At 41.4% G+C, this 20,450-nt stretch overlaps 1 protein-coding gene across 1 annotated transcript in view; it reads left to right on the plus strand.

Moving 5' to 3' along the window:
* The window catches only part of PARP14 (poly(ADP-ribose) polymerase family member 14), a 48,489-nt gene that overhangs the window by 22,845 nt on the left and 5,194 nt on the right, over positions 1-20,450 (plus strand). The window contains exons 7-15 of the mRNA XM_008052800.2: positions 2,977-3,213; positions 3,742-3,963; positions 7,398-7,476; positions 10,173-10,322; positions 10,634-10,696; positions 11,029-11,196; positions 15,348-15,554; positions 15,633-16,238; positions 18,212-18,345. Of these exons, the coding sequence (XP_008050991.1) occupies positions 2,977-3,213; positions 3,742-3,963; positions 7,398-7,476; positions 10,173-10,322; positions 10,634-10,696; positions 11,029-11,196; positions 15,348-15,554; positions 15,633-16,238; positions 18,212-18,345 (1,866 nt within the window). The remainder of the gene's footprint in view (positions 1-2,976; positions 3,214-3,741; positions 3,964-7,397; positions 7,477-10,172; positions 10,323-10,633; positions 10,697-11,028; positions 11,197-15,347; positions 15,555-15,632; positions 16,239-18,211; positions 18,346-20,450) is intronic.

The raw sequence follows: 20,450 nt of genomic DNA on the forward strand, positions 1-20,450 counted from the left end.
AGATTCAAAACTCCAACTTAGAGGAGGAAAAATGTTGCTGAGATATGATGGATGCAGCCGAGCAGTTAGAAAGATGGCAGGAAACTCTAGAAACAAATAGAATAGCCTGGGACTATTACATGGACCAGAAAACAGCTCTCCGTGCCTCAGGGAGAAATCACAGGCTGGTGGAAAGAGAAGTTGTGGACCTAGCTAGAACCATGGTTAATTCCGAAATCCACCCCTTACAGCTGTGCAAACTTTGGCAGTTTAATGCACCTGAATGTGGTGGTTTTAAGATATATCTACAAATTCTGTAATACTCTTCCCTTCAAGAAGTAGAACCTAATTTTCCTCCCCTTCCAATAATAGAATAAAGCATAATTAACAGTGTACCACGTCAGAGGCTGGGTCCTAAAAGGTTCTGTGGCTTCCTGCTTGATCTCTATTGCTCTTGGCTGACTCAATCTAGGGCAAGACAGCTGCCATGTAAATTCATTTAAACAGCTCTTGGAAAGATCCATGAGGCAAGGAACTGAGGCTTCTGATCAACAACCATGTGAGTGTGCCATCTTGGAAATGGAGTTTTCAGCGCCAATCAAGCCTTCAGATGATGGCAGTCCCTGCCACATTCTGACTACAACCTCATGACAGACCCACAGCCAGAATCAGTCAGCTAAGCCATCCTGACATACTGACACTCAGAAACTATGCAGATCAGAAATATTTGTTGTTTTAAGTTGCTACTCATTGGGCTAATTTGTTATACTGTAATAGATAATGAACACATGGAGACACAGTTTCTCCATCTGTAAAATGAGAACCGAGAATAGGGAACATAAATAAGAATATGTAAGATGTCTAGCAGATGCCTGGCATGTGGTAGTTAGTGACTACATGTTAATTTCCCTCCCTACATTACCTGAGAGGTATCAGAGTCAGTAAATGACTTTCATAATGAAGAGAAAAGTTAAATTGTTTCTTTTTTTTTTTTTTTGAGTTGGAGTCTCACTCTGTCGCCCAGACTAGAGTGCAGTGGCCGCTCCCAGCAACCACAGCCTCGACCTGCTGGGCTCCGGCGATCCTTCCGCCTCAGCCTTCCGAGTAGCCGGAATTATAGGCATGCGCTACCACGCTCGGCTGATTTTTTTTTTTTATTTCATTGTAGAGATGAGGTCTCGCCTGCCCAGGTGGGTCTTGAACCCGTGGACTCAGGCAATCCACTCACCTCAGCCTCCCAAAGGCACGGGATTACAGGCTGAGCCACCGAGCCTGGCTATGCCATACCATTTTATACTATTGTCAGCAATGTTGACAGTTCCAGTTTCTCCACGTCCTGCCAACACTTATTGTTATCTTTCTTTTTGATTATAGCTATCTTAGTGAGTGTAAAGTGGTATCTCACTGTGGTTTTGATTTGCATTTCCATAATGACTAATGATGTTGAATATCATTTTATGTGCTTTTTTGGCCATTTGCATATCTTCATTGAAGAAATGTCCATTTAGATCCTTTGCCCACTTTTATCTTCTTTTTTATTTAAAAAAATATATTTTTAGAGAGCAGGGTCTCACTGTGTTGCCCAGGCTGCAGTGTAGTGGTATGATCACAGCTCACTGTAACCTCAAACTCCTGGTCTCAAGTGATCTTCCCTCCTCAGCCTCCTAAGCAGCTGGGACTACAGGTGTGCACCACCATGCCCAACTAATTTTTCAATTTTTCGTAGCAATGAAGTCTCACTATTTTGCCCACACTAGCCTTGAACTCCTGGTCTCAAGTAGTCCTCCTGTCTTAGCCTCCCAAAGTGCTGGGATTACAGGCATGAGCCACTGCGCCTGGCCTAATTTTTTAAAAATAATTTCTTTGTGGAAATGTGTTGCTGTGTTGCTCAAGCTGGTCTCAAGTTCCTGACCTCAAGAGATCCTCCCTCCTCAGCCTCTCAAAATGCTGAGATTACAGGCAGGAGCCACCACATCCAGCCCTTTGTCCGCTTTTAAATTGGGTTACTTGTTTTTTTAAATTATTGAGTTTTAAGTGTACGTTATGTATTTGGATACAGGCCCCATATCAGATACATGATTTGCAAATATTTTCTTCTATTCTGGGGGCAATCTTCCATTTATTTATTTAATTTTTCGAGACAGGATCTTGCTCTGTCAGGCTGGAATACAGTATTTGCAATCACAGCTCACTGTACCCTCAACTTCTGACTTCAAGTGATCCTCTCACCTTGGTTTCCCAAAACTCTGGGGTTACAGGTGTGAGCCACCACACCCAGTCTCCAAAAGAAAAAAAAGGACACTCTTTCTATTCCTTTCACTCCAGAAGATGTGTACCTTCCATCGCCACAGTAACTGCTACGCATTACTCCTCAGTGACCCAGGCATGACTGCTTTGAAAAATCACATGGTTGCATTTCCTCTCCCCTTTTCTCTTGGCCTCTCTAATCTAGCCTGATTGATATGTTCACATTCACTTTCTGTGCAAAAGGTTCCAGGGTTACTCACTGTCAGGAAGTGCAGGTGGCACTGAAAGTGGGCTCTCCACGGTCTGCCCCCAGTGTAACGTTTCTAGCCTAGCTTCTACCACTTTGCTGCAGAAACTCTGTCATATCAAATTAAACTGTTTGCAGCTCCCAGCCCCCCATGCTATGTTCATGCTGTTCCCTGTCTCTTTCTCTACCTGCTGCAACTGTTCCCACTTCTCAGAGTCCACATTGCCATGGCGTCTTCACCAGTTACTCGAAAGGGCTTCCTCTGGACTCTTTCGGTGATCCTTTACCATTCACATGTTGCTTTTTGACAGCTTTCTTTTGTCCTGGAGTGTCACTTAAGTAAGTATTTAATAATATTTGGTCTCAGGGTGGTATTTCAATCTTTGAAACCTGAGTCATTTTAGTTGTCTCCCACTGTTTCAAGCCCAGTGGCTTGAATAGGATAATCATTGATGAATGCTTTTTGTTAGAATCTTGAACACACTTTTGGTTTTGTCTTTAAGACTGATGTTGTCGTCAACTCTGTTGCCTTGGATCTTGTGCTTGATGGAGGGCCTGTTTCTAAGGCCCTCTTGAAGAAAGCTGGACCAGAGCTCCAGGAGGAACTGAACATGGCTGGACAAGGGGTAGCTGTCAACGTGGGCACAGTTCTCCAAACCAGTGGCTGCAATCTGCACTGCTACCATGTGCTTCACGTGGTGGCTCCACAGTGGAAAAGTGGCAAGGACTCTTCACACAAGGTTGGACCTGCTTTTAATTCTCCAGGAAATTGGGTGACCCTGTGGACTCTCCTTTCAGTATCATATAGATTATCTTGATAGTGCCACATTTTTGGCAGGATCCATCATTGTGACCATTTCTTTCAGCTGTAGCTGACTTCTCCTGAGGACCAGCCAATAATATGAATTTCTTTTTGTGCAGTAATTATTGGAGCTCCAGGAAGGGTTATTGGAGATATTACTTCTTTAGGGAAGAAAGTCAGACAAGGGCATAAAGAATGGAAGAGAATGAAGGATAAGAATAGTAGATGCTTTGCTTCTTTCCTTCATTGCTTGAGTGAGTTTATGTGTTTTGGAGGGTCTCTCACATTCTCTTTTGCTTTTCCTAGTCTTCTGAATTTTTCTTTCCTCTTCTGACTGCCCTTAATCTCTGTTGAAAGCAAAAAGGAGTAGAAAGAGATAATAGTCAAAATTGCTAAGTTATTGTCTTTTTTGTTCTGATTCCCATTTCTAGGCAAGATGTATAAGGATGTGCTTTGTGCTTTTCAGATTATGGCAAACATAATCAGAGATTGTTTGGAGATCACTGAGAGATTGTCCTTAGAATCAATTGCATTTCCAGCAATAGGAACAGGAAACTTGGGGTTTCCTAAAACCGTATTTGCTGAATTAATCATTTCAGAGGTGTTGAAATTTAGTAGTAAGCATCAACTGAGAACTTTACAAGAGGTTCACTTTCTGCTGCACCCAGCTGATCATGGAAATATTCAGGTATGGTATCATTCGTTTCTGATTATTTTGGCAACTGAGACCTAATGTTCTCCAATGTCTTCTTGGTGTGATAGGATGTTTCTTTCATGGATTTCCCATATAGGAAAGTAAGGAAATAGTGTATACTAGTTATAGCATGACTGATGTCAAGAAAATTTATGGATGTAGAAAAAATTTAACTTCTTATCTAGGAAAATTTCAAACATATACAAAAGCAGACAAAATAGAATAATGAAGTCCGTTGTACCTGCCACTAAATTTCAACAATTATCAATATCTCCATTTTTCTCTTTCTCCCATATTGCTTTGAAGAAAATCCTAGACATATAATTTTACCCATAAACATTTCAGCATTTATTTAATTTAATTTAATTTATTTATTTTGAGTTGGAGTCTCACTCTGTCTCCCAGACTGGAGTGCAGTGGCTGCTCCCAGCCACCTCAGCCCCGAACTGCTGGGCTCCGGCGATCCTTCCTCCTCAACCTTCCAAGTAGGTGTAACTACAGGCGCACACTACCATGTCCAGCTAATTTTTTTTTTGATATTGTAGAGATGAGGTCTCACCAAGTTGCCCAGGCAGGTCTCGAACCTGCGGGCTCAGGCAATCCACTCATCTCAGCCTCTCAAGGCGCGGGATTACAGGCTGAGCCACCGAGCCTGGCAACATTTATTTTAAATAACAACAATTTTTTTAAAGTAACATAACCACAAGACTAAATTATACCTAAAAGAAATGGACAGCAATTCCTTTATTTTATCAATTGCCAAGTCAATGCTCAAATTTCCAACTATCTCATAAATGTTTTGTTTTTTACAATTTTGTGTTTGAATCAGAATCCAGATAAGGCTCATATTTTGCAATGGAGTTGACATATTCCTTAAGACTTTTCCAATCTAAAGGATTCCTTTCCATATGGAAATAGAAAGTGTAATACATGTTATAAAAGCACAGTTGTAACCACAGTTTTCCAATAGGAAAGTTTCAGGATGGGATACAAGCAAAGGGCGTGGTTTCTGTGAATCGCATATCCCCATGTGAGCAGGAGAGTTGGGACCAGAAACACTAGAACCATCTGCAGTCATAGAGAGTCCATCAGTCAACTCACATTTACTGAGCACCAACTGTGGGTGAGCCACTGGACTCAGCATTATAGAAGCAAAAGTGCCATGGAAGCCATTATCCCTGTGCTCCAAGTCTTTACTTAAACCCGTAGAGTAGACGACATTAGATGTTTGAAAAGTTTCATGATATTGCAAAAATCTAACAGATTAAAGTCAGCATCCCAAGAGATGTTCATGCATCATTGGACCATCTGAATTTTTAGGTCATACTTTATTTTTGTCTGGGGCTAGATACTACTTGTACGTTTTTTGGAAGTGAACAAATCTAACCTAAATTCGAATCTGGCAGCAAAACCACCCGAGTGAAATATGTGGTCCATTCAGTTGTCCTATATAATTGGTTATTCTACTCAAAATAAGCTTTTTAAGTAAACTCTCTAGCAGTTGTATTGTGTGATGTGATGTGGATCATGGAACAGAGTATATAATACATACTTTTCCCTCCTATAAATCATGATTCCTTTGGAGCTAAGGTTTTTTTTTTTGTTTTGTTTTGTTTTTTGAGTTGGAGTCTTACTCTTTTGCCCAGGCTGGAGTACAGTGGTATGCTCATGGCCCCCGCAGCTTCGACCTGCTGGGTTCAGGTGATCCTTCCATCTTAGCCTTCCAAGTAGCTGGAACTACAGGCACATGCCACCACACCTGGCTAATTTTCTGATTTATTGTAGAAATGAGGTCTTGCCAAGTTGCCCAGGCTGGTCTCGAACCCGTGGACTCAGGCAATCCTCTCAACTTGGCCTTCCAAAGTGCTGGGATTATAGATGTGAGCCACTCACTGCGCCTGGGTAGAGCTAAGATTTATATGTACAAAGCAAATTAGAGGAGAGGCATGAAGTGCTGGGCATTTTCAATGGCTGGCAGGATATGCTCCTGTGACACACCGGAACCTTCAAATCACATATTTTCATGCAACCCCAACCTTCGTTTTCTCTCCTAAAAACTCAGCACACTCTGCAAGTATTCTGTAAAAAAGACTAGTCTATATAGACATCTTTAATACCACTTGAAATCTTATTAATTCTCTATCTATGGCTATTACAGCTTTTCTCCCAAGACTTTTAAAGACAGTTAAACTTTTGACTGCATCCCCCCCAAAAAAAAAAAATTAGCAAAACTTACTGAGATGTTTATAGTTGGAGGTTGTAACAGAGGTTACAAAATAGAAGCCCGTGATTTGAATGTGACCGTTAGATGTGCTTTATTTGGTCAATTTTTTAAAAATTTGAATCAGTTGCTAACACTTAAAAATCAAAAACTTTACGTAAAACTCCAGATGTCCACGATGACCTAAAACTTCAAAACTTCTGGCACGTTGGCCATGGCTTCCTGCTTAGAACAGTTTGCTGTGGCTGAGTGGCAGGTGCCCTCGAGTCTCAGAGTCAAATCAGTCCACCCCACATGTGCCTTACCTCTGGCCCCGGGAGGCTGGTAAGCCTGGGGCCCTTGCTCCAACCTCTTTCTGGGTCCTTCTCCAATCATTAGGTCAGTCTTTAAGCAAGATGCTGCTTGTTTTTTCCCGACAAAATTATCCGTTTACTTGTTTACAAGAAAAAAGAAAATGATGATTTTGGATTGTCACTACCTGACAAAGAAATGAAGTTCACAGTTCTCACTAGAATACATACATCAGCCTCTTGCACCAAAAATCACTTCCCTCCTAGTCATTCCTTACCTGGTACAAATAAGAAATTAAAAATGGAAATGTTTGGGATCTTGTGATTGCCATTATGTCTCTTAACACTGTAGTTTCTATAATTGGGCAAGTTATTTGCTTTTACTGATCGTGAAAGTAATATATGTTCACGGTAGAAACTTTGAACAAAATGCATACATTCTTTAGTGTATCTACATGTGTGCTTTTAAAAGTGGGATTATATAATACACAATTAATATCCTTCTTTTTCCATTTGATAGCATAAAATGGGCATTTCCCTATTTCATTAAATATTTTTGAAAATGTAATTTTTAATGGCTGCTAACTATTCCAACACATGGATATACCAAAACTAATTCAACCATTTCCCTATTGAATTTTTAACTGTTTTTTTTCTGTTATGAATAGCACTCTAATGAATATCCTCGTATTTATATCTTTGTTTATATCTTTGATAGTTTTCATAAGGCACACTTGTAGAAGCAGAATTATATCTATTTTTATAACTTGAAAAATCTGTCATAAAAGTACTATTACTGTTTGAGAATCGTTATCTCCCAAATATATGTATATACATGCGAGATCAAACTCCTTGATGATTCAGATCCATTCATCTACTGAGGAGTATAATGGTCAAAACTGTGTTTTTATTTCCAGGCATTTTCAGATGAATTTGCCAGAAGAGCGAATGGAAATCCCGTCAGTGACAAAATTCCCAAGACTGGAGATACCCAAGGTTCAGTAAAGCTTCTAAATTGAGAAATGATTTCTTGTCACTAAGTAACTATTCAGGGATAGGTAAAAGATGGTAGTGATGATTTTTATTAAAAAAAAGATCAATGAGTGATAAATAAGATACTAAATTATGTTTCATACAGATGAGCATGCAAGACACTGGCCATGTTTTTATGAACTGGAACAAAAGAGATGGCAGGCCAAGTTATAAAATCTGTACAAGGGGTTTTAAGTACTGACAAGACGACTGTTTTTTAGGGATAATGTGACATGTATTTTCTAAAATAGACACGTTTAGAGAAATGACACCAACCAAATGCTTTGCCTCTGTCAAATTTGTTGTTGCTATATTTGAGTTTATCGTATTTCAGGTTCACTAAGCCTTCTTGGACATAAAAATGCATGTCTTCCATCAAATTTGGACTTTTAAAGTTATTTTTTAAGTAACTTTTTCTGCACTGGTCTCCGTCAGTTGCACTTTCATGTCTCTGTCTGTTGCTCCATTACAGTGAGATGTGAAGCCTTTTGACAGTGTCCCACTGGTCTCTGAAGAGCTGTTCTTCACCCCATCCCTGCTCTCATTTCTCTCTGTTCTTCAGATTGGATGACACATTGATTTGCCTTCAAGTTCACCACAGAGTTTTTCCTCTATCCACTGTGCTGTTGAACCCAGTGAATTTATTTTAGATTTTGTTTTGGTTTTTTTTTGAGTTAGAGTCTCACTGCTGCCCAGACTGGAGTGCAGTGGCCGCTCCCGGCCACCGCAGCCTCGACCTGCTGAGCTCCGTCGATCATTCCACCTCAGCCTTCCAAGTAGCTGGAATGACAGGCACGCGCTACCACGCCCAGCTAATTTTTTGATTTATTGCAGAGATGAGGTCTCGCCAAGTTGCCCAGGTGGGTCTCGAACCTGCAGGCTCAGGCAATCCACTCACCTCAGCCTCCCAAGGCGCGGGATTACAGGCTGAGCCACCGAGCCCGGCTTATTTTAGATATTTTAAAGTTATAAAATGTCTATTGGGTTATTTATTTATTTTTGAGTAAGGATCTCACTGGAGTGGGGTGGCACAATCATGGCTCACCGCAGCCTCGTCCTCCCAGGCTCAGGCGATCCTTCTCCTTCAGCCTCCTGAGTAGATGGGACTACAAGTGCGCCTACCACGCCTGGATCATTTTTTGATATTTTATAGAGAAGATCTTGCTATGTTGCTTAGGCTGGTCTTGAACTCCTAGTCTCAAGCATTCCTCCTGCCTCAGCCTTCCAAAGTGCTGGGATCATAGGCGTGAAATCACTGCACCCAGCCCATCTGGTTATTTTAAAAATAGTTTCTATTTTTCTGCAGAGAGATCCTGTGTTTTCATTCATTCCATGTCATTTTCATTCATTCACATGTGTTTACTTTGAACTCGTGTATCATAGATAGAGTAGATGCTTTAAAGTCTTTGCTAATTACAACTCCTGGGTCACTTTGGGATTGACATTTATTGACTGTCTCTATCCCTGATTGCTGGTCACATTTTCCTGGTCCTTTATATGACTAGCAATTTTGGAATATAGGCTGGACATTTTAAATATTATAAGACTGTGTCCTGTTAAAAGCCCCTGGAGAATGGTGATCATTTTGTTGAGCAAGCAGCCAGTGCATTAAGTTCATTTTGCAAGTTCTGTCTCGCCTTGTTTGGGAGAAGTGGTTCCATTTCTCAAAGTCAGTTGAAGCCTTTGTTATGCTGCTTCAAGTCTGCCCCACTCAAGTACAGCTCTGGGGTGAGCTCAGAACTTATTCCAATTCATACCCAGAGTGAGGGGATCCTCTTCTCTTGCTCTTACCTTTCTAGGATTCCCTGTCCATCCTCTGGCTTACATTTCCCCAGTCCTCTGGTCAGAAAGACAGGATTCTTTCAGAGTTTAAGCTGCTTAACCTCACAAATTTGTGTTGCCTGAGTTGTCCTTGGCCAAGGAGAGAGAGAAAAGAAACAGAAAAAAAAAAACCAAAACCAAAACAAAACAAAACCCCCACATGCACATCTACTTTTCAGACCACAGGGGCCCTTAACCCTGATTCTTCTGGCCAGAAATGCAGAAGGTCTCGGAGTTTTAGCTCCTTGTGGTGTCAGTGTGGAGTTCTGTAACTGAAGTCACTTTGGGCAAAGGCCTGGGTTAAAAAAGAAAAAATATGGGAAAAAATGAGGATTCCTTTCCATACTCTTTAGCTTCCAGGGATACCTCCTCCCAATCCTCAGGCCACAAAGACAAGGTCCTTGAGGAGTTTCCTGCATGTGTCCATTGTGTAGTTCTGCAGGCAGGGTCTCCCTTGGGTCAAAGCTGGCAGAAAACAAAATGGGAAACTCTGTGCCTGTACAAGCTGCTTCTACAAGTGTTGGCTCCTTTTCTCAACTTGCCTGCTGCTGTTGTTACTTTTCAGAGTTCTCAGGTCGCGGCTTTTGTGTTTTTCCCGAGTTTTTAGTTGTAATCAGTGGGAGCAATAGATGTCAGTGGGCTAACTTCACCTTGACCAGCACCAAAGTCCATGCTTGGTATGTGTTAGATTTTGCAATTCTTTTTCAGAGACAGGTTATCACTAAGGGTCAGGGTCAGGGTCAGAGGTCACAAAGAGGGGGAGAGACGTACAAGAGGGGCACATGTGAGGAGTCATTCTTGCTGTTGCTGGCTTGTTTATTGGCTTCTTTTCTTCTCAGGTTTTTATGGAAGTGTGTCTAGCCCTGATTTAGGAGTGCATGAAATGAAGATCGGTCCCATCGTCTTCCAGGTGGCTTCTGGAGATATCACGAAAGAAGAGGCAGATGTGATCGTAAATTCAACGTCAAACACATTTGATCTCAAAACAGGTGCTTTACTTGTATTAGTGTAGTAGTTAACACAGTAGATGCCATGAAGGAGGGTTTCTACGGCCAAACTGGTTTTTATAACTTTGGCTTGTTAATATTAATTAAAATTTTTAAAATTTTCAAGTTATTTTGACAGTTTCTCTTAATTAATGAGAGTTATTTTATGAATTTTTCTTTTATATCATCAGCAATACCTAGGATTCCTTTGATGATAGAGAACATATTTAGATAATGAGGAAGTCTTTCTGATCCAAACATGCCATAGTGATTTTTAAATTCATGTTTGTTATCATCTTGATTTTCTCATGTAGGGGTCTCCAAAGCAATTTTAGAATGTGCTGGACAAAAAGTGGAAATTGAATGTTCTCTTCAAGGTAAAGCCCGATGCTATTTTTTGGTGGTAAATTGTGTTTGTGTGGGAGGCTGTGAAGAGGCTGAAGAAAGTCTTGGTATTAGGGAGATAACACGTCAGTCTTAAAATCATACATTTTACTAAAGAACTCTAATCAGGGAATTAGAAGTAAAAGGTAATCTCACAGTTCAAAGAAGTTAGACCATAACATTTTTTATTAAAGACAACATTTTTCATCCAAGACAGGATTTCAGGAATTTTTTAAATGCTTGCTTGCCAAGTTTGACATTTTGCTTTCTAAGCAAAGAGAAAGTTCAACATCTAAGTTTGCATCTTTTTGTCGGTGTTTCCCAGCTCAACAGACCAACAAGGATTATATAATTACTGAAGGTGGATCTCTGAGGTGTAAGAATATCATTCATGTCATTGGTGGAAATGATGTCAAGAAATCAGTTTCCTGTGCTTTGCAGGAGTGTGAAAAACGGAAGTACTCATCCATTTGCCTCCCAGCCATTGGGACAGGTTTGTAGCCTTTGGCTGTCAAGGATAAATCCCAAGGTGTCCACTTTGCTTAGATTTGGTGTTGAGTGTTGATGTAGTCAGAGCTGAGCCTAAACCAGGACAGCTACTGCTAATCTAGGAATGGACTGCTTTCTCACCCTGAGGCAGCCCCTGAGGGAATGAGCAGAGCCTGTGGATGGTTTAAGTGAAACAGGAAAAAATGAAGAAAACCAAAGAGGATGTGGGAAAATTTGAGAGACAGAAAGAAGGGAGGGGAAGAGAAGGGAGAGCCCTGAAAGAGGGGCTAGCCCTCATTCTCCTTTATCAGTTCCTCTTGTTCACTTTGTTATTAACACATAGTCTGCATTATTTAGTCCTTGGCTTCCTCCTCTGTCTCCTCTCTGTGGAGAACATCAGTGCATCAACTTCTCACCTCACCCTATCTGATTTCCAGATGCGCATTTCCAGCCTTCAACTCAATGGTCAGCTGTGTTCGTTGACCCTCAGGGCACCTCTGGGTAGAAGCTTCTCCTTTACCATGACCTAGTGGGTCAGAAACTTGACTCTTCACTTTCCTCTTTCCTCTCTACTTGCCTCTTTGATTTTCTGATTTTCCTCAAACTGTATAACGACTGCATGATTCTTTATATCTAAGGTTGGTGCTTTGGGTTTATCATTAGTTAGGTGAGTTAGGTGATGCTCTTTGAGCTCTTTCTCCAGGACTCAGAGTCCTGTGCATTGATTCGGAATTCCTGCTTGTTCCTCCTTAAGAGAGCTGGTCAGGGCAAGCATGCCCTCCTATGCTTGAGGTGAATGGAGCTGCGTCCTATGCTTGAGGTGAATGGAGCTGCGTGGTCCTGGTGAGTGAACACTTGGCATTGATCAGTCATTCTGTTGCTCAGGAATCTAAGTTGGAGTGTCTTAAACTGGCATTCTAGGCTTCCCAAATTTTAGCCTCAATTGACTTAACCTTCCTTACCAGTTTCTGGGCCTTTTGTTAATCCTCTGACCCATATCTTGCTTTCTGTAATTCTATAGCATTCCTCATAATGTTCTGAGATAGAATTAATTCTGTGTCTACTTTATGACTTACCTATTTTTAAAAGTATAATTTTTGACCTCTTTATATTTTTATTCTCCATAGGGTGTCATCTATTTCTAGCAGATTAGCCAACATTTTATCTATCAATTGTTCTATCATCTATTTATCTTTTATAGACACCCACCAGTGACTCCCCAGTCTCTGTCTCCATCTGCTTTTTTCTCTGAGAATTGTGTTTCCACCTTAAACTCATTTGTGTCAAGAAAGCAGACCTTCCCAAGGGAGTCCCTGGGTGGAATCAAAAGAAGAAACAAAGAAAGGAGGTAGTTTTAGTTTTGTATAAATATGTACAAATGGCTGGACGCAGTGGTTCACAGCTGTAATCTCAGCACTCTGGGAGGCCAAGGCAAGAGGACTGCTTGAGCCCTGGAGTTCGAGACCAGCCTGGGCAACATAGCAAGACCTTGTCTCTACAAAAAATTTAAAAATTAGCTGAGTATGGTGGCATGCACCTGGAGTCCCAGCTACTTGGGAGGCTAAGGTAGAAGGATCACCTGAGCCCAGGAGGTCAAGGCTGCAGTGAACTGTGATTGTTCCACCACACTCTAGCCTGAGCAACAGAGTCAAATAAATAAGTACAAATGCTTGAGATTTCTGGGTTGCTGCAATCTTCTTGTTTCTTCCACTTATCTGGTTGTGTTGCTGGTCTTCACAAATAGATCAGGGCTAGTGGGTCATCCTTGCTTTCCCTCTACCTATCTTGATTACCACCTGAGCTGGTGCTGAGATGAACAGATGGGAAGTTTTGTCCCTTAGTGGCATATATGAGCTGAATTAGGACTGTGATCAAGACAGCCTCTGGCAGTTGAAGGGAGGCTGTTCCTCACAGACATCTGCATCGGAGGAGAGAACAGGTGGCCAATGATAACCTGGGAATGCCTCAAGTTCAATGCAGACTCCAAACTCCCATTCATTGTATCTCTCAAAACTTGCTCTTCCTCTTATATCCCTAGTCACGTGAATAGTATCACTTCCCATCTAGAGTCCTGGACTCTGCCCTCTTTATCACTGCTATGCTCATGAGCTCAGTAATTATTTGATGGGACGTTTGCCTGCCTGTGCCAGGCCCCATGTTTAGGCACTGGACGTAGAAAGATAGTGAGTAAAAGGGTCCAGTTCTCAAGGAGCCTCTCGCCTAGTGTGAGAGATGGGCAGGTAAGCAAACGACTGCAACACAACGTGACCCATGATATAGTGAAGGAGTGTGTGTGGCCAGAGAGGGAGAGGGAAGGGTCAAGGATAAAACCCTGTCCCTAGGTTCTCCTGACTTTACTTCCTAAGTAGTTACTCGGTCCCTACACCCTAATCCATCTTGGCCTCCTCTTTTTGTTCAGCTCTTGTCTTTTGGCTAAACTTTCATTACAGCCTCTTAACTAGACCTGGGCTGCCACTCCAGTGCCTCCTCCACACACCTCCAGATTGATCTTTCTTGCAACAGATCCTTGTATATGACAGGCTGAACATACGCCCCTGTTATACAGTTCTATCTAACATAGACTTTCCCTCAGATTTTTCTGTTTCACTTGTTGAACACCTGTTTGTCCATACATACCACATCCTCTGTGTCCTAATAAGTGCCTAGCTGAGTATCTAACCAGTGATGGGACACAGTTGATGTTTATTGAGAATGAATGAATATATCTGAGTGTGTTCATTTAAACTCTTCCAAATACCACGGAAAAGCCATGGCTTTGCAAAGGAGAATTTCCCTCTTTCCCTGATCATCTAGTAATAAGAAAAAAAAAAAAAAAAACCGAACAAATCCTCTTGGTTAATTTTACAGGGTGGAGTTGTAAGTGATAACTCACATCTGTAATCCCAGCACTTTGAGAGGCCAAGGCAACAGGATTGCTTGAGTTTAGGTATTCAAGACCAGCCTAGGCAACATAGTGAGACCTTGTCCCTACAAAATATCAAAAAAATTAGCTGGGCGTGGTGGCACACATCTGTAGTCCCAGATACTTGGGAGGCTGAGGGGGAAGGATTGCCTGAACCCAGGAGTTTGAGGCTGTGGTGAGCCAGATTGTACCACTGAACTCCAGCCTGGGTGACAAGGTGGGACCTCGACTCCAAAATATATATGTATTTTTTTTACTCCAAAAAAAATTTTTAAACATTTTTAACATTTTTTCTACTTTTCTACAATTGTCACATAGCCAGGTGAAAGAGGTCTACTCTTTTTCTACAATAGTGGTGGGCACCATCAACAGGGTTTATCAAGTGGGCTCTTAGTCCATCATACCAGCATGACCAGGAGACTTTTACATTGCCTATCATGTGACTTTGCGAGCTGCTGTTCACATGGAAACACTTCCATGGCTGAAAAGGGACTTCTCATGATCTTACCCAGGCGTAGTTGTCATAGCCTGACAGGCTATATGGAGTATGCTGGAAACGGGCAAGAATCTGCTTAGGGGGGCTGCTTTGAATCCTGCTGCTCAGTTAAAATCTCACCAACCATGGGAGGAAAGCCTTCCTGGAGGTTTACTGATAACTAGTGTACAAAGAATTATAGATTATAGCAAATTGTGTATAGCTTCAGGTGTCTTACAAAATTAGCTTAGTTTAAATCAGGTTTCCAAAGATATCTGGGGAAATAAGGATACATGCAAAAAAATCAAGTGATGATTGCACAAAAAATATGTTTTTCTATTTAAAGAGCATATTGTTTCAACATATATTAGCATTTTCTGCTTTTTATGAATTTTTTGAAGGACACTAGTGAGCCAAGAAGAAAAGATCCTGTGCTTGGTAGCAGGAGAGAGGAACACAGTGATCTGGGATTCTCTGAATAGAGCAGATGTGAATGTTGATCCCCAGAAGTTAGACTTCTGGGCCCCTTGTTCGTTGCTGGGCTGGTGGCTTCCTGACATCCTGAAACAAAACTCCCCATTGCATCTAGAACTTCAAAAGTGTTTGTTGATCCATTGATAGAAAATGTTACAGTGATGAAAGAATTAGGGAGTGGGCATTTATACTATGAGCACTGGAAACCCTAATTTATCCCTCTGCCTTTTTCAGGTGAGTCTTTCGTTTCCCCTTCAGTCATTTTTATTATTTGCTTTTCTAGGAAAAGCCAATCAGGACCCGGATAAGGTTGCTACAGCTATAATTGATGCCCTTGAAGACTTTATCCAGAAAGGATCAGCCCAGTCTGTAAAAAAAGTTAAAGTTGTCATCTTTCTGCCTCAAGTACTGGATGTGTTTTATGCCAACATGAAAAAAAGAGAAGGGTCTCAAGCTTCTCCTCAGCTGTCTCTGATGTCTAAATTTAAATGTGAGTTTTTCATTATGACATGCATGTTCCTAACATTGATATTGCATGGGAAAAAACTGTTCTTACTTTTCTTTTTAGCACTTTTGGGCTTTTCAAAGGAATCGCCTAAAAAACTTCAGAAGCCTTTGGTTTTGGAAAAGAAAACAGAATCAGTTATATTCCAGGTATGTGGTGAAAACATAAAATGTGTGGAAGACACTATCTCCTGGATACAGGACCTGATTGAAAAGGAACAGTGTCCTTACACCAGTGAAGATGAGTATATCAAATACTTTGATGAGAAGGAATATCAGGAATTAAATGAGCTGCAGAAGAAGTTAAATATTAACATTGTTTCCCTGGACCTCCAGAGACCTTTGATTAAGGTTTTGGGAATTAGCAGAGATGTGATGCAGGCTAGAGATGAAATTGAGAAAATGATCAAGAGAGTTGTATTGACCAAAGAACAGGAATCCCGGGCAGATTGTATCAGTGAGTTTGTAGAATGGCAATATAATGACAATAATACTTTTCATCGTTTTGATAAAATAACCAATATGAATTTGGAGGATGCATGGAAAAACAAGAGAAAAACAGTTGATGTCCAAATTAACAGTCAGAGGTACACAGTGACCTTGGACACATACACTGCCACAGATGCAAATGGACACAATGTACCTGTTCAACGCCTCGTGAAACATGACGGTGAGTTAAACTTTCATGCCTGTCATCTGTTATTTTACACCTACTTTAGGCTTAACAGTATTTTGCACATACATCAAAAATTAAAATAGAAAAAAAAGTCAAATCATCCTAATGAAATAAACAAGAAAATGTGGTCTCTGAGCTTAAATAGCTTCTATTATGGCCGAGAAAACCTAACGTGGACATACACCTAACAGCCTAAAGAGGACCATCTTGTTGGTGACAGTAGTAAATAAAACAAATAAAATTCCCATCTCCTAAGCTGATTAGCTTTCCAGAACCAGATCTGCTGGGGAGGTAATGGCTGCATCAGTCAAGAGAGAGAAAACCATAGCCTTAAAAGAAAAGTGGGCTGGGTGAGGTGGCTCAGGCCTGTTAATTCCAGCACTTTGGGAGGTGGAGGCAAGAGGACTGCTTGAGCCCAGGAATTCAGCCTATGTAATGTGGTGAGACCTCATCTCTACAAACAATTAAAAAACTTAGCCAGGTGTGGTGGTGTCTGCTTGTCGTCCCAGCTGCTCAGGAGGCTAAGGCGGAAGGATCACCTGAGCCCAGGAGGTCAAGGCTGTGGGGAGCCAGGATCATGTCACTGCACTTCAGCCTGGACAACAGAGTGAGACCCCGATTTAAAAAAAGAAAGAGAGAGAGAGAGAGAGAGAGAATGAAAGAAAAAGAAAGAGCCAGGCTCGGTGGCTCAGCCTGTAATCCTGTGCCTTGGGAGGCTGAGGTGAGTGGATTGCCAGAGCCCGCGGGTTCGAGACCCATCTGGGCAACTTGGTGAACCCTCATCTCTACAATAAATCAAAAAATTAGCCAGGTGTGGTAGCGCATGCCTGTAGTTCCAGCTACTCGGAAGGCTGAGACGGAAGGATCACCGGAGCCCAGCAGGTCGAGGCTGTGGTGGCCGGGAGCGGCCACTGCACTCCAGTCTGGGCGACAGAGTGAGACTCCAACTCAAAAAAAAAAAGAATGGAAGAAAAGTGGTCCCAGGTTTTCTAGAACAAAAGAGCAAAGGAGAGGAAATAGGAAAGACAACCTGATTAGAGAGCAAGCCCTCTCTGTGTCTGTGACAGATAACCCCGGGAGGATCTGAGCCTGTAGGAACTTCTTCCAGAAGTCACCTCTGGCCTGAGCAGAAGGTTCCTTGACACACATGACAGCAAGCAGGCTTCAGATTCTCTGAGCAGATCTGCTCCCTGAGATGGGAATGCCTGTCTTGTGTAGCAGTCATTCCTGCCTTTGAACCAAATAAGCCCCCCATTGTAAATGAGTCAATTACCTTCCAGTACACCATATTCATCTCTTGTGAGATCAGTGAACACATTCCTCTGGCTATGAGTAACCCTGGGGAAATGACAAATCACATATAGCCGTCTGCTTAGCAGAGGAGGAGACAGAGCTGCCACCACAGTCTGTCACATAGCAAAACCTACTACCCAGCCGACTCTAAAGATGCCGTGAAGAATACTGAAAACACAGATGTGAAGTACTTTGTGTTGATGATGGTCAGGAGTTCTGGCAAAAATCCATGCCATAAAAAAAAACAATGGCAACTACTTAAAACACTGTGGGGAAATAATTTATTGTTAAATTTGATGGATTAGGGAAAGTACAGATGAGTTATATTGCACCAACAGTCCTCAAATCTTAGCATGATCAAAACATAAGACACACACACACACACACACACACGTTCCACACCTCCAAGATTCTGAGTCACAGATCTGTGGCTTTCCTTTTCTTTCTGTTTTTAAACAAGCATTCTGGTTGGTTCTGGTGTATGTGTCTATTGTCCACACTTTGAAAAACATTACCTTAGATAAGGAACTTCTTGAACACTTAAAACTGTAAAACAAGATTGTAAAACAAGATTGTAAAACAAGAAGATTGTAAAACAAGAACACAGATGATACTCGGTTTTTCAAAGCACACCAGAAATGTGCGAGGGAATCCTCAAAATGTGTCTTTTGCAGTTGATATCCCTGTATCCTGGAGTGATATGAAGCAGCAGAATTTCTGCACAGTGGAGCTACAGCCCAGTGATTCAGAATACAACGTTGTGGCAAGCAGTTTTAATCAGACCTGCTCACAGTTCACAATAGAGAAGGTAAGCCTCCTGCTGCAGTGGGGTTTTTTTTTTTTTTGAGTTGGAATCTCACCCTGTCGCCCAGACTGGAGTGCAGTGGCACACTCCCAGCCACCGCACTCTCGACCTGCTGGGCTCCGGCGATCCTTCTGCCTCAGCCTTCCAAGTAGCCGGAACTACAGGCACGTGCTAACACACCCGGCTAATTTTTTATTTAGTGTAGAGATGAGGTCTCACCAAGTTGCCCAGGCGAGTCTCGAACCCACGGGCTCAGGCAATCCACTCACCTCGGCCTCCCAAAGCGCGGGATTATAGGCTGAGCCACCGAGCCCGGCCTGGAGTAGGATTTTTTAATGGGGAAATAAGTGATGTCATGGTCAAGTGTAAATACATTTTCATTCACATCCTATCACCTTTTTTAAACCTAGAATTAGAATTTTTATGGTAGTTAGATTTTAGATTCTAGATTCTACTCATGTACCATAATTACTGAGGCATTAAGATTCTTGTGTCAGTTATTATAGTATCAGATTGTAGCATGATATTAGAATACTAAAGACATGTCATTCTTACTTTGTGAATCGAGCTAATAAAAATTCAAAGATAGGGCAACCCCCTTGGATCCCTCCCACTCTGGGAACTTTTCTGTCCTCTCAATAAATCCTACTTAAAAAAAAAAATCAAAGATAGGGCTTCAGAGTTGGGTTTGATGACTAGCAAACACAAAGAGCCATACAAAAGAGCCTCAGATCAGGATCATGTTCTTTTGCAACACTACTCATGGGTCAACAGTGCTTCCTTGATAAACCCAGTGGCCCTTTTTTTGTTTATGGCTCATGTCTGTAATCCCAGCTCTTGGGAGACTGAGGCAAGAGGATCACTTGAGCGCCTGGTTTTGAATGAGTCTGGGCAGCATAGCAAAATCTTGCTCTTAAACAAAAGCAACCATCAATTATTTGGCATCTTTTCCCACTTTGTTCTTTCTTGACTTCTGTGACAATATTATTTTGATTCTTTTTTTTTCTTTTTTTAACTAAATTTATTTTCATTTTCACTGGTATCTGTTTCTTCTCCAAACCCCCAATTCTAGCTTTATCCATAGCACTTATACTTTGGTCTTCTGTCTCTGCACCTCACCAGGAGATGTTTTTACTTTTCTTGGCTTTGGCTATTAGTTCAATGATGATAGCTCCCAAATCAGTACTACCTACCTGGATCTTTGACTCAAGTTCTAGAACATACTCCTATACACCTATACGCCTATAATCCCAGCACTTTGGTAGGCTGAGGTGAGAGAATTGCCTGAGCCCACAGGTTCAAGACCAGCCTGGGCAACTTGGCGAGACTTCATCTCTGCAATAAATCAAGAAAAATTAGTCGGGCATGGTGGTACATGCCTGTAGTTCCAGCTACTTGGAAGGTTAAAGTGGAAGGATCGCCAGAGCCCAACAGGTCGAGGCCGCAGTGGCCGTTAACATGCCACTGCTCTCCAGCCTGGGTGACAGAGTGAGACTTCAACTCAAAAAAGTAATAATAATTCAAAAAAGATTTAAAGTGTCCTACCAAGATACATACAAATATTGCAGATAAAATAAATAGATGAAGAAAAATGGATAAGGAGAAAAGGAGGGTAGGGAAAATAAGAAAATACAGAGGTAATGCTAGTTCACAAAAGCATAACATGAGGTGATGAATTTGTCCCTGAGCTTCCTAGTAGACAAAGCAAAGAAGTAAACATTTAGCTACAAGACTCATAATGCTCAGAAATAAAAAAGTACACCATTTGATAAGGAGACAGCTCTTCACAATACTGGACTGACTCCTGAGAGATTTCTCTTGTGGAGAATATCTTCAACATCATCGACAATAAATTCAGTATCAAATTTTATATCACTGATTTTTTTTAAACATCCTTTAATGTAAACTGGTTGAACAAAACTGATGCCTGATTGAACGAAAACAATTCTACGAGGCACCAAGACAATATGATTCTAGTATGCAGCTCTTTGGCGGTCTAGTTCTGCGATAACAAGTTTCATTCCAACTGTCAGTTACAGTTAACTGGTAGTGGTTGACTGGTACGTTGTGATGCGATGCCAAATTCAGACCAAGTGGAAATGAATGTC

Source organism: Carlito syrichta, unplaced genomic scaffold, assembly GCF_000164805.1.
Source record: "Carlito syrichta isolate Samal-C Ts95f unplaced genomic scaffold, Tarsius_syrichta-2.0.1 Scaffold287526, whole genome shotgun sequence".
Lineage (NCBI taxonomy): Eukaryota > Metazoa > Chordata > Mammalia > Primates > Tarsiidae > Carlito > Carlito syrichta.